Source organism: Nannobrachium achirus, assembly GCF_963921795.1.
Source record: "Nannobrachium achirus genome assembly, chromosome: 18".
Taxonomy (NCBI): Eukaryota; Metazoa; Chordata; class Actinopteri; order Myctophiformes; family Myctophidae; genus Nannobrachium; species Nannobrachium achirus.
This window is the reverse complement of record NC_137825.1, coordinates 55,403,141-55,424,526: the sequence shown is the minus strand read 5'-3', so window position 1 is coordinate 55,424,526 and position 21,386 is coordinate 55,403,141. Positions and strand designations below refer to the sequence as shown.

Below are 21,386 nucleotides of genomic sequence, written 5' to 3'. Positions count from 1 at the left end.
TAATAAGCGGGATAAATACTGGCTCCTTGGGGGTTGTCCATATATAACATCCCTTCGAACTGATAACTCCCTCGGCTAGCGCCTCGGGGAGTTATCAGTCCGTCGGGATGTTATATATGGACAACCCCCGCGGAGCCAGTATTTATCCCTTACATAATTGTCTCCACGTTGAAAGATGTTCATATATTTTCAAACAGTTAAAAAAAAATAGTGGAAATAGCAGATCTACAAGCTCACAACGCGTCACATCGCGACGCGTTGTGAGCTTGTAGATCGGCTATTTACACTATCAATGTTCTTTATAAAGTTGTCAAATATGTCAGTAATTTCTTTGTATATTTTAGGGCATTCACGAATAGTGATTTTTAGTATTCGAATTATTCGACCTCAAAGTATTCGAATAGTCGAATATTCGACAGGACTGGCCAAACTGTCAAATATTAAGTAAGCAAGAGGCGAACGTTGTTAAAATAGCCGATCTACATTTATCTGCGGAACAGGGTCACATTAAATGCCAGGGGATTGGCAACTAATTCTTATGACTTCCTATCTAGCCAAGCTTTATAAACTATATATTCTTTAAAGAAAAAACAATAAAAAAAAAAAAGAAAAAAAAATATCTAATATTCGACTTCGGTGAACAACGTCGAATAGTGACTTTGATATTCAAAATTTCGAATATTCGAATATTTGATGAATGCCCTAGTATATTTAGGTCATGTCTCATGTGTCATATCTGCCATGTGCAACTTCAAAGCCTAAATTATTTGAGCGACAATTAATCGTCATGTAAAAATGTCATAATCGTGACAGCCCACGTCCTCATGTGCCTAAATAACATTTTGGATTGCGAGAACAGGAGAGGGCCTCTCGTTTGTTGTTTGCCGCTCCAAAGAAATATCCCAAACCCAAAAGGGAGGGAAAAAACATAGTGAAGGAGGAGTTTGGACAGGCCGTGTTTTATGTACCTCTTCTTCTGCCAGGCCTCCGGTGAGCAGCTTCACCTCAGCCTGTTTTGAAAGCAAACAGGCCTAGGCAGGGGCGTCACACCAAATTCTGGGCCCTGGGTACAAGGATTCACTGCGGGCCCCCCATGAATGTTAACTATTGAAAAATAGCAGGTATACAAGCTCACAGCGCGGCACCGAGTGCCGCGCTGCGAGCTTGTATATCTGCTATTTTTGAAAAAATCTTGAAAATGTGTGCAAGAAACCTATGTCAAGGAAGGACCCCCAAGATGATATGTATTTGGCCACGGACCCCGATCTCAAAATATTTAGTTCCAGTGACCCCCAGAAGCAAAATTTGAGTTAGAAATGTTCGCTTAAAAAATACATATATTCAAAGATTTTCACACATTTTCACAACTTTTCAAAAATAGCAGATCTACAAGCTCGCAGCGCGGCACTCGGTGCCGCGCTGTGAGCTTGTATATCTGCTATTTTTCAATAGATAAAGTTACTAGGGCCCCTCCACCTTGGGGCCCCAGTAACTCAGTCCCACTTTCCTACCCCTTGTGACGCCCCTGGGCCTAGGACAGCGTGGCCATTGAGAGAGACGAGACGGCTGCCAGGAACCAGAGGGGAAAAAACAAGGCCCAGGGATACAGGTGTGGTGTCTGTCTACTTCAAAACACATCCGCCAACTCAACAAACACGCCGCTTCTAGAGGGCGGGACGCTCGCGAACGAATCGAGTCTTTTGAACGGCTCTTTTGAAACGAACGCAGCATAAGGAGCCGTTCCTTTTTTTATTTTTTATTTTTGAGGGGGGGGGGGTAAATTCTTTACTTGCAGAGTATTATATATTAAAAGTATAAGTCTATTATTGGTATCAAAATGTACCAAAAGTACCAATAGTAGAAGTGCTCATTATGTAGAATGTCCCATTTCACAAGTTTTCCAATGAATAAGATGTAGAAAAGTAATTTGAAAATAGCAGATCTACAAGCTACAGCTATTTTCAAATGGCCGAAATGTATACTGTATGTATGGCCGAAATGTATATAGGGTTGAAGTGATTTGTTATTATAATCCAAATCTACAAAATAACTAGTAACTAAAATGAGCCAGTCTCTTGAACGGAGCCATAAATCCCATCTCTAGCCGCTTCCAGTACGCCTTCCAAGAAATATTGACTAGCTAGCTACCGGGACGTTTCAGGTCCTAAATATTGAATCTAAAAGAAAAATATCTCAGACCAGACTTTTCACACCACTAGCTCAAGAGTTCAATTCATTCTGCTTTGTAAAAACACACACGTTTTCATTTCCAGGGTTCCCACACATTTTTACCAATTAATTTCCAAAACTTTTCCAAAACTTTTCCAGAATATTTAACCCAATTTCCAGGACTATATAACAATAATTCAGCTCAATAAGAAGTCGCTTACTCCTATGCGCAATGCCCAAAGACAGGTAGTGTATGCCAGTGGTTCTCAACCTTTTCAGGCTGTGACCCCCGAAATAATCACATTTTACTGGGGACCCCGGCACCCTGACGAGCACTAAGAGTTGAGGACACGTTTCTATTGTGAAAATAGCATGTAGATCGGCTATTTTCACAATTTCTGCCTCTAATATTTGACAATTTGGCCAATGTTTAATTTGACATTTCAGAGGTATTAACAAAATCAATAACCAAAGACAATGCATAGCTATTTTTTCCAGGACCTTCCAGGACCCTTGATCAATTCCAAAACGTTTCCAGTACTGTAAAAATATTTTTCTAATTTGACCGTGGGAACCGTGCATTTCTATGCCGAGGGATCTGATACAAGGTCTCCCTGCCTTCTTTCTTTGGAGCAGGTAAGCTCCAGATTGTAGAGGCAGCACATATCTGCACCCAGGCATTGTATCAGTGCTTCTCATTACGGAGCTGCTGGCAGATTTACGAGGTCTCTCCGGACGCCCCGCTGCTCTAATTCTAATCCTGGAATTGTGTTCTTTCTCGCTCCCATATTTGGGCATGAATGCCTCATTGAACCTTACTCTCATCGACACATACGGCAGGCAATGCGTATTGTCACTGTTGAGCAGAGACCTTGCATCAATCCCACTTTTTTCATAGATGAACGCCCTATTTTATGCTTTGTCTTGATTAAGGATAGAGCTTGTTAATTTGTATTGATAATGAGCACCTTATCGATCCTGCTTATTGAGCCAGGCTTTTATCGAGCCCACTATTGAGCGTTTTCTAATATTTTGTGGATAGATATCAGATGACAAATTCAGAACTATAACTGATATCTTTTTTTATCGGCCAGTTGTTGCGACTGTGAGTTTGTTGCTGACCACCATCTATGAAGATGACAATTGACAAAAGTAACTAATTATCATTAAATATCGTTAAAACAATCATTCATTAATGTGCAATAAGTGTTAAATGGCTTTATATGAATAGTACTGTAATCATGTCTTGGTCGCCTCTTGTCTTGATTGTTTAAACATGACATCATGGGCCGCTATGCTCAATAACAAGCTTGATAAGCCCAAAGCCTATTGAAACCAGGTAATCAATAAATCTGTTATCGGGTTATCGAGCTACCCTTGTTTAAGGCTCCATCCCTAGTCTTGACAGTGGAACGCAAAAGCAGCGGAAATAGCAGATCTACAAGCTGCAGTTCTGGTATTTTCTTCTTCTATTTAGGTTTATTTTTAACCATTTTAAAAATGTTCCAAAAATGAACCCCATGCCGGCGTTGATACCATGCTCTCTCTCTCTCTGTGCTGTAAAACAGTGGTTCTCAACCTGTGGTACGGGACCCCCAGGGGGGTCCCCAAATTATTTTGGGGGGTCCCCAGATGATTAACTTAATGTGCAAAATTGTTTTCTCACTCAACAGTAAACAAAACAACATAAGGTTTAAGTGTATAGAACGTATATGCACATTTCCAAAGTGACAATTTAAGGACTTCTTAATACCTCTAAAATGACAAATTAAACATTGGCCACATTGTCTAATATTAGAGGCAGAAATTGTGAAAAAAGCAGATCTACATGCTCACAACGCCTCGTTGTGAGCATGTAGATCTGCTATTTTCACACTAGAACTGTGTTATACAAAATGTAATGCCTCAACTCTTAGTGCTCTTCAGGGTGGGGGTGGGGGGGGGGGGGTCCCCAGTTAAAATATGATTATCTTGGGGGTCGCAGCCTGAAAAGGTTGAGAACCACTGCTGTAAAAAAAAATGTGAGTGCAATTATCGACCACACCAAGCGAGGGCGCCGACGCTGCACACTGCGACTGCAATCCCCACTTTCAAAAAAAGTGATCCAAGTGCACACACAATGGTGGAGAAACAATTCAATCTCGCTGACGCCTGCAGAAATGATAGTTTAAATATACAACCTCCGTGTGTGCAGAAGGAGACAGGAATTCCAGATATGCTAACCGCAGCTGAAAAAACATAATTCCACGCACATGTAAAAAGTCTCAGCCCCCGGACTGCGGGGCCAGAAAAGCTCATTCAATATTTGTGAACAGAAAAAAAAAAAAAAAAAAAACTCAAGAGAATTCAGCCAGATGTCATTTGGCATGTGTGCCAAGCATGTGGAATATTCACAGAGTGGTAATGATAGCTCTGCCGGCCGCTCGGCCAATTACAGCGGGATGCGTGCGAGTGCAGCGGGAGTTCAGCCTGGGAACTGGACACTGTGTTGCTGCTGAGTGCAGACAGAGAGAGAGGACACGGAGGCAGAACTGGACCACAACCAGGCTAGAATTCATCTACATCAGTGTTTCTCAACCACTGTGCCTGGGGACCTTTGGTGTGCCCCTGAGAAGGGTCAAGTGTGCCCCTTTAAACTGCTTGAAAGCCAGTATTGTATTTATCATTTTAAAAATGATTTAAACTAGTGAAAACAGCCGATCTACAAGCAGACAACGCCTCGCACCGTAGATCTGCTGTTTTCACTACTGTTGTGCGACAGCCTTGTATGATGAAGCAGGGCTTTACTTTGCGAAGAAACGTACAAATTTGAAACTTAGAGATACAAGGTTTCTTCCCGACAGTGACGATATTTACACCCCCGTATTATGTTGGTGTGCCATGGATTCTTGGGACATGAAAAGTGTGCCCATGCAGAAAAAAGGTTGAGAAACAATGATGTACATCAGTGTTTCTCAAACTTTCCCATTTTCAAGGTGTCCCCTTAACTCTGACAGTGTACAAATGGAACCAAATGAACCCGTTCCATTTATACACTGTCAAGAGTTACAGACTTGTATGGGTCAATTTAGACCATCCTAAAGGAACCCACAGAGTCCCTGGAATCCACTTTGGGGCATTTTCTACCGGCAAAGAACCGGTTCCGGTTCTTTCTCCCGCCTATGGGATGAACCAGAGGTGTGCTTTTCCACCGAGAACTGGAGTTGGTTTCCGAACCGTAAAAGTTGGTTCGGAACCGGAACCACAAAATCCTTAGTTTTTGTGGTTCCAGAGCCAAATCCTTGGCAGGGGTATGTGGCTGCCATACCCTGGGTCCAGAGGGGAAGATAAAAGTTACTTTTTAAATATAAATCCGTGAATATCTCTTTGTCTATCTTTTCTGGTTATTATGTTGTTAATTACAGTAAAATAACTACAAATGCAAAATGTTACAAAATGGTCACTTTAACAAGGTATTATAATTATATTCTCCACACTTGTATTCTCCCCATCTTGACAAAATGGTATATTCCCAGGTTCCGCAGGTGAGCTGCACAGGTGCAATTCATTATTGTTAATTGTGGCACGTTTACTAACATGCCAAGTTTAACTGCACTTGAACAACCATTCCAGGCGGCCATATCCAGCCCAAGAAACCGTAGAAACGGGGGAAATAATAGAATTGACTTCTTAAAATAAATGTATCATGCCTGTTGCTAAGGTATGGCAACATGACTGGTGTCTTGCACGCGCGTGAAGGCGCCACTGGTACAGTACCTAGTTCTTGGACCAATTGACAGACCATAAATTAGCCAAAAGCCCTCCTGTTCTATAGCTTTGACGATTGCAAAGGGTCGGGTCTCTTTGTGGTTTGTACCATATTACCTGGGTTAGGTCGAATTCGTTTTTGGTAAAGTACAACGCGTCATCGAGTAGCGACACGGAAGCGAGCATCAAGTGCGGTCGTCTGGTGTCGTGTCTCATGATGGACCGTACCTCATCGTACTCCTCGGCGCAGCCCACCGCTCCGTCCCCCGGGCTGTAGTGCGCGTCATACAGCTGAGGCTCTGGCCCTGTGGATACAGAGAAGAGGGAGAGCCCCGGTTAATGTGCACAACGCAAACACACAATGTCAACAGGAGAAACAAACCGAGAAGATCAATGTTTGCAGTGCCAGTGCATGTTAAACAAAGTGCCATATAACTGACAGAATGAGGTCGAACAATAGGAGTGGAAGGGATAGTACAAGCGTTCATATTTTAGACTGTAATTAGAGAAAATAAAAGATTAGTGTTAAAATGTTTTCATTTACTGCTTTCTATTGTTTTAGCGATTTTAGAATTTTGATTTCAATGGGTGTTGGCATGCGTATCTAAAATATGAACCCGTGTTTTAAAAAACCAAAGTGGTCCTTTAAAGGAGAATGTTTTTTTTTTCTATTGATTACATTTACCACAATCTGGCTAGCCATTGTCAAAGAAAAGGTCCCTTTGTCCTTTTGACTGGAGCTCAGTTGTAACTTGAGCTCAGTTAGTCTGTTCTCGAGAGACTACATATACCATGGAGACTTCAATAATAATTTCTCCATGGCATGATGAGATTATTGTTGCATTCCTAAGACAAAAACTTGATTATATTAAATGTACCCCCATTGATACATGCATTGATAAATACATTTGGGTCCCCTTCCGGAATCAATAGGGGTACATTTAAATTATTGTCTTAGGAATGCGACAAAAAACAACATTTTATTGAACTCAAGTCTCCATTGCGTGAGTAATCAATACAGGGTTCCCACACATCTTTACCTATTAATTTCCAAAACTTTTCCAGAATATTTAACCCCAATTTCCAGGACTATCTATACTATAATTTTGCGAATGTCTGTCTGTCTGTCACAGCGTTTCTCCTCAGTGGCTGGAGCAATTGATCTGAAATCGCATCACCATTATTAGCATATGAACACACCTGACATAACTGTGAAGCCCATTTGTCACTTTCACAAATCATATGCTGTATATTAGCATTTTTATGGTGTAACTACTATCTATTCTGCATCTAGCATGAGGCGGGCGGGGGGGGGGGGGTGTTGGCTGGCCCTCTTTCAGATGTTGTCATGTAGATCGGTACACAGTATCTCTGTAGCCTTTACACGAAACGGGTATTTCTTACATTGATGCTCCTACATATTATCATGCAAGCACCAGAAAGTTACTTTCCATCCCTCATATACTGTGTGTACAGTGCACACCCCATAACCCACACACTGCACATCATTTCGGAGCTCATATCTTTGAACGGGTAAGGACTAGTATAACAATAATTCAGATGAATAATGAGTCGCTTACTCCTATGTGCAATGCCTAAAGACAGGTAGTGTATGCCAGTGGTTCTCGACCTTTTCAAACCGTGACCCCCGAAATAATCATATTTGAACTGGGGACCCTGGCACCCTGACGAGCACTAAGAGCAGAGGAATTTTGTACAACACGGTTTTATTGTGAAAATAGCCGATCTACATGCTCACAACGCCTCACGTTGCGAGGCGTTGTGAGCATGTAGATCTGCTATTTTCACAATTTCTGCCTCTAATATTTGACAATTTGGACAATGTTTAATTGGTCATTTCAGAGGTATTAACTCATTGAGTGCCAATCCCGAACTAGTTCGGCTTTATTAGCGTATCGTAGTGTGCCGATCCCGAACAAGTTCGGCTTTTAAAAAAAAAAAAAAAAAAAAAAAAAAAAAAATTTTGATTTTTTTTTTTTTTTTTTTTTTGGACCCCATCAAATCTGGTGAACATGATTTCAATCGCGATTTTGCATGTTCCACCCCCATACAACCCCATCTAACATACAGGGCAGCCATTTTTGTTTACATTACATGTAAAACATAATGGCGATTATCTCAAGAATGCCTGAACGGATTTCCAATCGGATTTTTTTGTTTGAAAGCTGTGAACAAACTGCACAAATCCACTCCAATGCAATCCAGGATTGCATTGGATTTTTTAGAGCTCATTCTTCTCTGTTTTTTTCCCATGCATGAGGTGTGCAAGGTTTAATCATGGCTAAGTTGACGAAAATAAGGCTTCTAAAATGCTTGGTAGCCAATAGCTAACTTCAAGCTAACTTCATCCTCTTCCTGTACATGCACAAAGGAAAGTGTCCTTTCCTTTGTAAAAAAAGTCATGGCTCCAGGGCTTGGGCATGCATTACCAGCATATCTCTATTATTCTCTGGTCACTGGGCGCCCTCTAGTGGTGATAGGCTGGCACTCAATGAGTTAACAAAATCAATAACCAAAGACAATGCATAGCTATTTTATCCAGGACCTTCCAGGACCCTTGATCAATTCCAAAACTTTTCCAGTACTGGGAAAATATTTTTCTAATTTCAAAATATTTCCAGGAATTTGAATCCTGTCAATAAAAGAAAAAAAAAACATTTTGGGGGTGAACTATTCCTTTAACGTTGCTGCCCTACTTTGACGTTAAAACATGACGGCAGCCTTTATGCTCAACTCATTCAAAACGGGTACACATTATTGCGTATTATTATTTTATGCTTTAACTATTGAAAAATAGCAGATATACAAGCTCACAGCGCGGCACCGAGTGCCGCACTGCGAGCTTGTAGATCTGCTATTTTTGAAAAATCTTGAAAATTAGAATTTTGACTCGATTCTATAAGTGTCTTTTGAATCCTTCTAAGGTTTTTTGAAAACCCTATGTTTCTATGTCAGCAATCTGGCCAGCCATCGTCAAAGAAAAGGTCCTTTTCACTTAAATGGAGCTCAGTTAGTCTGTTCTTGAGAGACTACTATGTCAGTGGTTCTCAAACGTTTTCATGTGAAGGACCCCCAAAATGATATTTATTTGGCCACGGACCCCCATTCAAAATATTTAGTTCCAGGGACCACCCAGAAGCAAAATTTGAGTTACAAACGTTCGCTTTGAAAATACATATATTCAAAGATTTGCACACATTTTTACGACTTTTTCAAAAATAGCAGATCTACAAGCTCGCAGCGCGGCACTCGGTGCCGCGCTGTGAGCTTGTATATCTGCTATTTTTCACTGGTTAAAGCAGTCAATAATTCTAGGCCTAAAGTGTTAACAGTAAACATTATGTAACGTTTACGACTCGTATTTCAAGGGCCCGGGCAGGAGCACCATGTGACCGGGCGTTATGTGGCAACATAAAACAATGCCAAAAAAAGGCTTCTGCTGAAGAAAGCACCTGCACACAAAAGGTGAAACCTGAGACGGGACCTGTGGGGTGGACTCCCATCAGCCACTGGGGCGCCCTGTATCTAGTAAACAGAGTTGTGAATAGCACCCTGCTGAAAGGGGCTGGAACACAAATAGTGCACTTCACACTGGTTCACAGCCCTTGGAACCGGAGTGTTTTGTACAGTACACCCTGGTCTTACGTAACTGGGAGCTTCTTCAGCACCGGTGTTGTCCTTGACAGCAAATGTTGATTTAGTTTTAGCCATAGTCTTTTGAATAAAATGTCATTTAGTTTTAGTCGTAACTGAAAAGTCTTGGTTTTAGTCTGATTTCAGTCGACTAAATATCATAAGATTTTAGGCGACTAAATCTATTTAGTCAACTGAAATGTATTTTGGCAGGCCTTTATGGCATCGTAATGACTGATTTTACACTTGCTTGCGTGCTGAAAATAGCAGATCTACAAGCTCACAACGCATCGCGCTGCGAAAATAGCAGATCTACAAGCTCACAATGCGTCGCGCTGCAACTTGTTGAGCTTGTAGATTTGCTATTTTCACCTGAGAGCAACCAAACGCAAAATGACTATCTTCTCCACTAGTCCCTCCCTAACGTTTTAGTCTAGTTTTCATTTTGCTGACGAAATTGTCAATATATTTAGTCATCACGGCTTCTTTTTTATTTAGTTTTCGTCAGTGAAAAAAACGCAGTCGACAAACATTTTTCGTCAATAGTTTCAGTCGACGAAATCAACACTGTTCAGAACTCCTCGTTGGCCTACACGTTACAAGCACTTTTGAATATCGTGAGCCTGCTTTGAACGGGGCTGTGCTGGGAGGATGCGAGACCCGTTTCGGGCTGACGGGGCCTGCGACCGCTTGGCACGACTTTAAAAAGCCATCAAGGACAGAGGGGGGTGCTTGATTCTCCGATGTTCTCAGACAAAGTTCTATTCAACTTTGTCCAGTGGTTGGTTTCTAGACCTGTTGTTGTTCCAGACATGCCAGAGCCACCACAGGGGACGAGGCATTTCCATAGCCTGTGGGGTTGTCTTTATTAAGGTCACTCTTGCCAATAAACGAGTTGCGGAAGCAAGCAGATAAAGAAGGTAGAGGCAGGGCACGGTGAAATTCATATTGAAAGTGGACGGCCAGTCGGGAGCTGGAATAACAGGTTTTGTTGTCACTCAGTGGCGTCAGTTCAGAAAAGGCTAAGGTATGGCAACATGAATGGTGTCTTGCACAAACGCCCTCGTGCGCGTGCAAGACACCAGTCATGTTGCTATTCCTTAGCAACAGGCACGATGAATTTATTTTAAAGTGATCCCTGGCTAATACGACAAATATGCCTTAATACATTATAATTGTCGTCTATAACTGCAAAGTAAAATTAAAAACACCTTAAATATTTTATTTCTTCTAGAAATAGCTAATCTTTCACCCAACAGGGGAAATGCCTGTCGCAAGTTGATGATGTCATAAATGTCATGTGTGATCTATCCCTATGGAATTTATGGCATGCATGTGAAAATAAAAACAAACTTAATATTTCCTATGGTTAATATGAGCATCAAATCAATATTTCAAATGTGTTTTTTGCACATGCATGCCGTAAATTCCATAGGGATAGATCACACATGACATTTATGACATCATCAACTTGCGACAGGCATTTCCCCTATTGAGTGAAAGATTCGTTATTTCTAGGAGAAATAAAATATTTAAGGTGTTTTTAATTTTACATTGTAGTTATAGAGGACTATTATAATGTATTAAGGCATATTTGTCATATTAGCCAGGGATCACTTTAAGAAATACATTTTATTATTTTCCCCTGTAGCCAAGATATGGCAGCTGCCATAGCTTGCCATACCCAATTGACGCCTCTGTTGTCACTCCAGAGTAGATACGAGGGGGAATTTGGTGCTACCAACCAGGCCACGCAAAACTCTCCATGCTGCCTTTATGGACGGGTGAATTCTGACAGCTGTGTGTGAAAGGCTTGGGAAGTTGCACAAGTGTTCTGAACTTCACACAGGGCAGTGGAGGAGAACTAGGTACATTTACTGAAGCACTGTACTAAAGTAACATCTTTAGGTATTTACTGTAAACTTTACTTGAGTATTTCCAATTTCCAATGCTTTTACTTCTACTCCACTACATGTCGGGTACAAATATTGAGAGCTTTAGTTATTAGTTACTTTGTATATTGATTATTATTACAAACATACACAAACTACTTCAACTCTACATTACACATTACATATACATGCTTATTTACCTATACTGGACTGGTGGTTCTGCAACTTCTGCAGGTGTTTAGTAATGTTAGGCTGTGGCTACTGGGTTGTGGGTTCAGTTGGATGAACTGGACATTGTCTGCTGCCTGGTGTTGTCTTACTGTACTGTACTGTACTGTACTGTACGTAGTGTACTACTGTAAAATGGAATATTCTGCACAATGAGTACTTTTACTTTTGGTACTTTCATTATATTATGATGCCAATACTTTTGTACTTTTATTCAAGTACATTTTGATTTCCTGACTTTTACTTACAAGGATTAGGGGTAAAATATTTCTGCATTGCAGTATTGATACTTTCACTTTAGTAAAGAGTTTGAGTACCACTGGCACAGGGCGACTAAATTCCTACAGGATATAATGTAATGTGACTTATTTTTAAACGATAAATAAACAGTAATAAGGCAGAAAACAACATGACCTCTGGTTAAATAGAAACATACATTTATAATCTATATTTATGATACAAAACATCAAAAGAAGAAAATGTGTTATTCAAGCAAGCTATGAAAGATAAACATGGCATTAATTTGAAATCTGAGTAATGGTGAATATTCTGAATAACTCCAATAATAACTACTAAGACACCTCAGGGCGACATGCCAATTCTTTGCCATCTGGCCAGTGATGTATATCGGACCAGCTACCCATATATGGAGATCCATGTACTTGTATATAGTACATCCCTTTATGCCCATACATGGAGATCCCTGTCTGAACCAGCCACACAGATATGGGCTGTCTTCCTCCATATATGAGCATTCCCATATGAAGTCCTGTTAGATATGGGCTTAATATTGATGAAATCAGGGATCTCCATATATGGGCATAAAAGGGATTCTGTTAGAGTGGTTCCCATGACATCACAAAATATAATATCTTTTATGCCCATACATGGAGATCCCTATCTGAACCAGCCCCACAGATATGGGCCATGTCTTGGCCATCTGGCCAGTGATATATATCGATGACATCAGGGATCTTCATATATGGTCATAAAAGGGATTCTGGGGAATACCCATATATGGACTTTTACATAGGTGATGACACCTGTGATATCACCTGTGATGTCACAGTGATGTGTCAAGGGAACCACAGTGTCAGGCGTGACCTTCAGAGATACACAGATACGTGGACAAGTTGTGCCGGACATCACAGTGACATCAGAGCATGATGTCAGAGCGGCAAACCCGATAGACTGTCGTAATAAGTCGCAATCAGTTTATACTTTTTCAAATAATTCTGTGCCTTTCTACTCCATTCATACCAGCATGAATTATTAATTTCTGGAATTCCCTGATTAGCTGATATTGTTCAAGACGCAAAGATCGTGGCGCAGATCTACTTCAGTACAACACAGAGTTAACATGGTTGCTTAGCTTACACCGACGTACAGTATATAAACTTGCCACAAAAAGTTCGGAAATCTAACTTTGGTCGATTATATCTCCCCTTTAATAAACCCAAATGGTATTGTGTTTTATATCATTTTTATCGTTGATTTGTCACCTTTACAACGAAGTACAGCTTGTAAGCATCGGGCATTCGAGGCATGAGCTACACAGCCAAACGTGTGGGTAGCGCCAACCAGAATTTTGCCAAAATGGCTTGCAATATACTGTTCTGCTGGCATTTACTCTCGTTTTGGGCTTCCCTGACACTGAGCTTAACATTAATAAAGTGTAAAAATTGCCAATATGTGTTGTTTTTTCTTTTCCTTATTACTGTGAGAGAGTGCAATCATTCAATGCCCCAAGTACAAAGGTGAAGACCAAAAGAACAGTATTGCAGGCCTGCCAGGCCATTTTGACAATTTTTGGAGGAGCGCTACCCACACGTTTGGCTGTGTTTCTCATTCCACGAATGCCAGATCCTTAAAAACTGTACCTCATTGTAAAGGTGACGAATCAACGATAACAATGATATCAAACACAATACCATTTGGCACAATTAAAGGGGGGATATAATGGACCAAATGTTGGCAAATTTTGGGTCAGCACAACCCACACGTTTGGCTGTGTAGCTCATGCCTCGAATGCCCGATGCTTACAAGCTGTACCTCGTTGTAAAGGTGACAAATCAACAATGAAACTGATATAAAGGCTTTATTAACACAATTAGTGCCTCTTAATCTGAAAGTTGCTTGGTGCCTCGGTGCCACGCAGTTTCCTCCATAGGCCGCCGCTATTATTTTGAAGGGCCGGAAGGGGTTTGTTTTTGTTTTTTTGGATTATCACCTGACGGCAACGATTACGTCATCTAGTCACATGACAGTGTGGGCCCACAAGAGAACATGGCTGCGCCCACCTTTTGTGTACAGTATGGAAGAGTGGAGACCATCCTTTGTATAAGAATGTCCCTTTTGGAGAAAATGAAGTCTATTTATGGGCCTCTCAATGGATTTACTATGGAGGACGTTAACTTCGCGTGCACGCCCGACGTGCGTTGTAAACAAATCGCGGACATTGCCGATGCGGGCGGGACCGGAGCGACGTACAGTAAGTAATCATATCTTTACTGTATATACAGTAAGATTCACAGTCCTCACCGTCAACGGCGCCATGGTATTAACCCTTTCAATGACGGTGAGCGCCGTCAACAGCAGCAGAACAGTTAAAGGGGAGATATAATCGACCAAAGTTAGATTTCCGAACTTTTTGTGGCAAGTTTACTATAGCTTAGACCAGGGGTTCCCAAACCTTTTTGTCTCAGGGAACCCCAGAAATATTTTTTTGAAATCGAGGCACCCCATAGCATATCGTCGTTGTCGGGTGGAAACCTTGTACAGTATGTCCAAGGTTTTGTATTTATCATCTATAAAATGTACTAAACTAGTGTTGCGAGGCGTTGTGTGCTTGTAGATCGGCTGTTTTCACTAGTTTTGTGCGACAGTCTTGTATGATGAAGCAGGGCAAAAGACGTACACATTTGAAACTTGGAGATACAAGGTTTCTGCCCGACAGTGACGATATTTTAGTGATTATGTTGCGAGGAGAACGTTGAGATAATAGCCATTTTGGTTAGAACTGACTGAAAATAACTTTGTACTTCAAGTTTAAAATTATACTAAATAATATTTTTTCAAGTGTCCAAATAAATTCCAAATATTATCAAATGATCTCGCAGCACCCCTGGACTGCCGTCGCGGCACCCCAGGGTGCCCCGTCACCCACTTTGAAAACCCCTGGCGTAGACTACATGGATCATACATGACGGAGAGCGAAAGAGAGGGAAAAAGAAAGAGAGATGGCAAGAGGGGGGGCAGTGAATAATTCAGGCGAACAGGACTCTGCTCCAACCACCATCTCTCTCCCCCCACTCCCTCTCTGAAACCTAGCCTATTACGGCCCCTGCGTCTGTGCGTCTAATGTTTTCCAGTGTGTATCATTTATTAATGGCCCGGGTAACTGGAGCTACGTAACCCAGAAAGGCCTGGGAAACGAGTTCCACAAATCGATGGCAACGGGGCTGGACGGAACGAGGCGAACGAACGCTGTGTCTTTGCGATGATCTCAACACAACCTTTGCGATGATGTCAACGCTGTCAAAACGGGAACCTCTGTTGTGATGTCACCTTGGCCCCCCAGGGTGACAGCCGCGATGACGTCAAACGGCCAGAGCCACCGTGGCTGCGTACAGTACATAAATCCAGGGGGGTGGGGGTGGGGGTGGGACTGAGTTACTAGGGCCCAAGGTGGAGGGGCCTGGAATTATTCATTTATTTTTTAACTATTGAAAAATAGCAGATAAACAAGCTCACAGCGTGGCACCGAGTGCCGCGCTGCGAGCTTGTAGATCTGCTGTTTTTGGAAAAGTCGTGAAAATGTGTGCAAATCTTTGAATATTTGTATTTTTTAAGCGAACATTTGTTAACTCAAATTTTGCTTCCGGGGGGTCCCTGGAACTAAATATTTTGAGATGGGGGTTCCTTGGCCAAATACATATCATTTTGGGGGTCCTTCACATGAAAAAGTTCGAGCACCACTGACACAGAAACATAGTTTTTTTCAAAAAACCTTATAGTAGGGCAGGAGAGAGGGGTCTACCAGCACCCCAATGACATGTTTTCGAAACCTGTTTTTTTTGGACCGTTATGATGTCTAGTTATGATTTCTGCTTGTTGCCGTCGCCAACTAATACCCCATGGGGTTCATTTTTAACCTTTTCTCACAACTATTCCCAATCTGAACCATACAATGGTCATAACAGAAAATGCCATAACGCTTGATGTAAACAACCTACAGGGACAAATGAACACACTTTTCTATATGATTTTGACCCAGGGAATTCATTAAAGTGGTTATTTTTTACATTTAAGCACATCTTGACCCTATTTCAGGACAGAAACGGCGAAGAATAACCCAAAAATGTTCAAAACACGTCTATACTTCTCTTTGTACAGATGAATTAAGGTGTATTCTTTTGATACCACAGGTTTTTTAGGACCCTTATGATGTCTAGTTATGATTTCTGCTTGTTGCCGTGGTCAACTAATGTCCCATGGGGTTAATTTTTAACCTTTTCTCACATATGCCCAATTAGTGTGGGGATTTAGGGGAGCAAATGCTAAATTTGTGCAATTTTGACTTAAAGCGCAAAATTTTGCACAGATGTAGCCCAGGGCTTGTTCTAATGATTTAGCTAGGGCGCCCGAGTCTGCGACCTTCGGGGTCTCCACAGCGGTCAAATCAAGTTGGGCTTCCATTGACTTTCTATACAGGAGGAAAATACCCAGAAAAAGATTTTTTTTCTGGGTATTTAAGGAGGATCTGAGGGGTCTAACTAGGGGTTTGTCATGATGCTGAATCCATTGCAGGCATTTGTTTTGCACAAAAAACATTCTGTGGGCTAGAAATGGCCTCAGAAAACAATACACGTATGGGTGAGTATTCATGTTAGTCGGAGGCCTTAGGGTTTTTTTTTCTTGTGCTAATCAGTCTAAAAGTTCAAAATTTTGCACAGATGTAGCTCAGGGCATGTTCTAATGATTTAGCTAGGGCGCCCGAGTCTGCAACCTTCGGGGTCGCCACAGCACCCACACAACTCTGAAAAGTGATGACTCATCACTTTTCATCACTAAAGTCGATGGGAGCCCAACTTGATTTGGCCGCTGTGGCAACCCCGAATGTCGCAGACTCGGGCGCCCTAGTTAAATCATTAGAGCATGCCCTGAGCTACATCTGTGCAAAATCTTGAACTTTTAGACTGATTAGCACGAGAAAAAAAAACCCTAAGGCCTCCGACTAACATGAATACTCACCCATACGTGTATTGTTTTCTAAGGCCATTTCTAGCCCACTGAATGTTTTTTGTGCAAAACAAATGCCTGCAATGGATTCAGCATCATGACAAACCCCTAGTTAGACCCCTCAGATCCTCCTTAAATACCCAGAAAAAAAATCTTTTTCTGGGTATTTTCCTCCTGTATAGAAAGTCAATGGAAGCCCAACTTGATTTGACCGCTGTGGAGACCCCGAAGGTCGCAGACTCGGGCGCCCTAGCTAAATCATTAGAGCAAGCCCTGGGCTACATCTGTGCAAAACTTCGCGCTTTAAGTCAAAATTGCACAAATTTAGCATTTGCTCCCCTAAATCCCCACACTAATTGGGCATATGTGAGAAAAGGTTAAAAATTAACCCCATGGGACATTAGTTTACCACGGCAACAAGCAGAAATCATAACTAGACATCATAAGGGTCCTAAAAAACCTGTGGTATCAAAAGAATACACCTTAATTCATCTGTACAAAGAGAAGTATAGACGTGTTTTGAACATTTTTGGGTTATTCTTCGCCGTTTCTGTCCTGAAATAGGGTCAAGATGTGCTTAAATGTAAAAAATAACCACTTTAATGAATTCCCTGGGTCAAAATCATATAGAAAAGTGTGTTCATTTGTCCCTGTAGGTTGTTTACATCAAGCGTTATGGCATTTTCTGTTATGACCATTGTATGGTTCAGATTGGGAATAGTTGTGAGAAAAGGTTAAAAATGAACCCCATGGGGTATTAGTTGGCGACGGCAACAAGCAGAAATCATAACTAGACATCATAACGGTCCAAAAAAAACAGGTTTCGAAAACATGTCATTGGGGTGCTGGTAGACCCCTCTCTCCTGCCCTACTATTAGAAGGATTTGAAATATTCAAAAAATTAGGAACATTTTCACGATTTTTCAAAAACAGCAAGATCTACTAGCTCGCTAGCGCGGCTGTGAGCTGGTATTATCTGCTATTCTTCAATAGTCAAAGCACAAAATAATCCAGTGAATCCTTGTTGTACCCAGGGCCCAGAATTCGGCGTGACACCCCTGCATAAATCCACCACAGATATGTTGCTAACGGTTCTATGGGGACGGAAAATACTCTTTAAAGTTTAACCCATTTAGGCCTGAACACATTATGACACAATCTGGCCAGCCATCGTCAAAGAAAAGGTCCTTTTCACTCAACTGGAGCTCAGTTAGTCTGTTCTCGAGAGACTACTATGTCAGTGGTTCTCAAACTTTTTCATGTGAAGGACCCCCAAAATGATATTTATTTGGCCACGGACCCGCATCTCAAAATATTTAGTTCCAGGGACCACCCAGAAGCAAAATTTGAGTTACAACCGTTCACTTTGAAAATACATATATTCAAAGATTTGCACACATTTTCATGACTTTTTCAAAAATAGCAGATCTACAAGCTCGCAGCGCGGCACTCGGTGCCGCGCTGTGAGCTTGTATATCTGCTATTTTTCACTGGTTAAAGCATTCAATAATTCTAGGCCTAATGGGTTAAAGTGACTCCATGATTTACATGGGAGAGGAGGGGAAGGGCCTTGTCAGTGAAAATAAACCCGAGTCAGGCTGTGGTCTCTCTCTGTCTTCATTTGGAATGGCTGAGATGAAGCCGGCGAGACCCGATGACTACGTTGTCAGGACGCCGTGATGGATTGCGCCCATTGTACTCGCAAATGTATTTAAAACCCATTTAGGCCTAGAATTATTGAATGCTTTAACCGGTGGAAAAATAGCAGATATACAAGCTCGCAGCGCGGCACCGAGTGCCGCGCTGCGAGCTTGTAGATCTGCTATTTTTTTGGGAAAAAAGTCGTGAAAATGTGTGCAAATCTTTGAATGTATGTTTTCAAAGCGAACGTTTTGTAACTCACATTTTGCTTCTGGGCGGTCCCTGGAACTAGATATTTTGAGACGGGGATCCGCGGCCAAATACATATCAGTTTGGGGGTCCTTCACATGAAAAAGTTTGAGAACCACTGACATAGTAGTCTCTCAAGAACAGACTAACTGAGCTCCAGTTAAGTGAAAAGGACCTTTTCTTTGACAATAGCTATGGCTATAGCCAGATTGCTGACATAGAAACATAGGTTTTTCAAAAAAATCTTAGGAGGATTCAAAAGACACAAAAGACACACTAGAATCGGGTCAACATTCTAATTTTCACGATTTAAAAAAAAATAGCAGATCTACAAGCTCGCAGCGTGGCACTCGGTGCCGCGCTGTGAGCTTGTATATCTGCTATTTTTCAATAGTTAAAGCACAAAATAATGATACACCATAATGTGTACCCCGTTCTGAATGGGTTAAAGCTCATAAATGGGTCAGGAAGGCAGGAAAATAGAAAGGGAAATAATATTGAATCCAGTAACAATAGGAAATGGGTCAGTCTTTCCGTCCCCTCACAACGCCACCCCCTTTGACTCGGCAGAAAGACTGTGGTGAGCATATTGCGTGGACAAGTGGGAAGCCATGGGGGGAACTATAAGGCATTGGCAGAGATGGAGCCAGATAGCGTTAATTTGAGAGAGTTACCACAGGGGGTCCTCCAAATCTTTTCTCCTTTTTTATATTAACCACTTGAATCCTAGCGTCCATATCCTGAGAACTTTAGCCAAAAATAGCAGATCTACAAGCTCTGCGAGGCACTGTGAGCTTGTAGATCGGCTACTTTCGGCAAAGAGCTTTGGTGTAGAGGGGAAAAAATAAGAGCAGACTAAGTACAGAGTGAAAATTCGAGTTTTTTTAAAGTATTAACGGTTCAAGCAGTTAAATATCTGAAAAAACAAATTGACATGATTCCAAAATACATTGATGATTGTGCTGTCAAATGATGAAACTATATGGAAACGGGTTGTGGGGGTCCCTGCTTCATCTCTCTCTAAGGGGTCCTTGGCCTGAACACGTTGAAAACCCCTGCATTAGCCCCGAGGAGTGCTGTGTGGACACATTCTTCGTGGCCGTGTTGTGCCCGATTTATTTTATACTGTACATGGTTGCGAATCATGTCGCGTGCCGAAGATAGCCAAACTACAAGCTCACAACGTGTCGCCCCGAGACGCATTGTGAGCTTGTAGATTGGCTACTTTTCAATGTGCGACAACGGCGCCCAACCAAGTCTAAATTAGACCTTGGTTCAGGTTTCTGCTTAGCCGCTTTCGTGAGCGACTCCTTTCAAGCTAGCCTTCTGTATGTAAAGACTCAAAGTGAAGCAGCTTGACGTTCAGAGACAGGATAGGTCAAGGATGTGTAAATTCCATGATAAGCCCCATTTCATATTTTGTCCTATGATGGTGTCGTGTGGCGATCTACAAACGTGCTGTGAGCTTGTAGAATATTTTTTTTTGACTATTGTCTTGGGATGGGACGATACGCAATATTATTGTTTATTGTGATAAAAAACACGATAATCGTATCGTGGAGATTTAATTTATCGTAATATTGTTCTCCGTTATGCACTGGGATCAATTCACCTTTTATTTGCTGAGCTGCATATCCGGTACCACTTAAACCCTCTAGAATTGGTAAAAGGTACTCATAATATACGTACTTGATACAGTCTTTTTTTCACTCTCTGTCAGATGTCTTTGCCAAAAAATAGCCGATCTACAAGCTCACAACGCGTCACGTTGTGACACGTTGTGAGCTTGTAGATCTGCTATTTTTTGGCAAATGTTACGCCCCAAGATAATGGATATTGATTATCGTGATAATATCGTAAATTGCGATTTCTTTTGTCACAATAATCGTGATATGACATCGTCTCATCCCTACTATTGTCGCCCATAATCACATCCCAAAAATCGGGACGCCGGGTTGAATATGACTAGACAATATACATAGCAAGCGCACACAGCTTTGAAAAATGTACATTATTTTAAAGATTCACCTCCATTGCTAATAGCGGTGATTCCACGGTGGAAGTCTTCAAAGCTGATCACTCCCAAGCCACTGGGATCCAAGAACTTTGTCAGATCCTTGACCTGAAAGAGACAGATCACAAATATTCAAAACTCATTTTGTTGACAATAATCTCTCTTGTAATCAAAATGTTTTCTGCCTGATGCTTTAGATCGCTAGCTTTAAAGGACAACTTTAGTTTTTTACAACAAGGGTTCATATTTTAGATTGTAATTAAAGAATATAAAAGATGTGTTAAAATGATTTCATACAAGTGCGTACAAGAGGCTAAATATGTCATTTTACACAGAATCAGCCCATTCCCAAGATACAACGCAACCTTTCATGGTTGGATGTGACTTATGGGGGCTAGAAGTGTTACTGTAAATAGCAACAAAGAAACTGCTGGCTTATTGTGTCTAAAAAGACATATTTAGCCACTTGTACACTTGTACGCATGCCCCACATTATAGCACGGTAAACGCGATAAAACAATAGAACGAAGCAAATTAAAACATTTTAAGAC

At 41.4% G+C, this 21,386-nt stretch overlaps 1 protein-coding gene across 1 annotated transcript in view; it reads right to left on the bottom strand.

Annotated features, from left to right (window-relative positions):
- rab11fip3 (RAB11 family interacting protein 3 (class II)) overlaps window positions 1-21,386 on the bottom strand; it is a gene marked incomplete at its 5' end in the record, with an annotated part of 79,984 nt that overhangs the window by 38,394 nt on the left and 20,204 nt on the right. Inside the window, 2 exons of the mRNA XM_080747520.1 lie at window positions 6,145-6,221; window positions 20,850-20,943. Coding sequence (XP_080603646.1) covers window positions 6,145-6,221; window positions 20,850-20,943 — 171 coding nt within the window. The remainder of the gene's footprint in view (window positions 1-6,144; window positions 6,222-20,849; window positions 20,944-21,386) is intronic.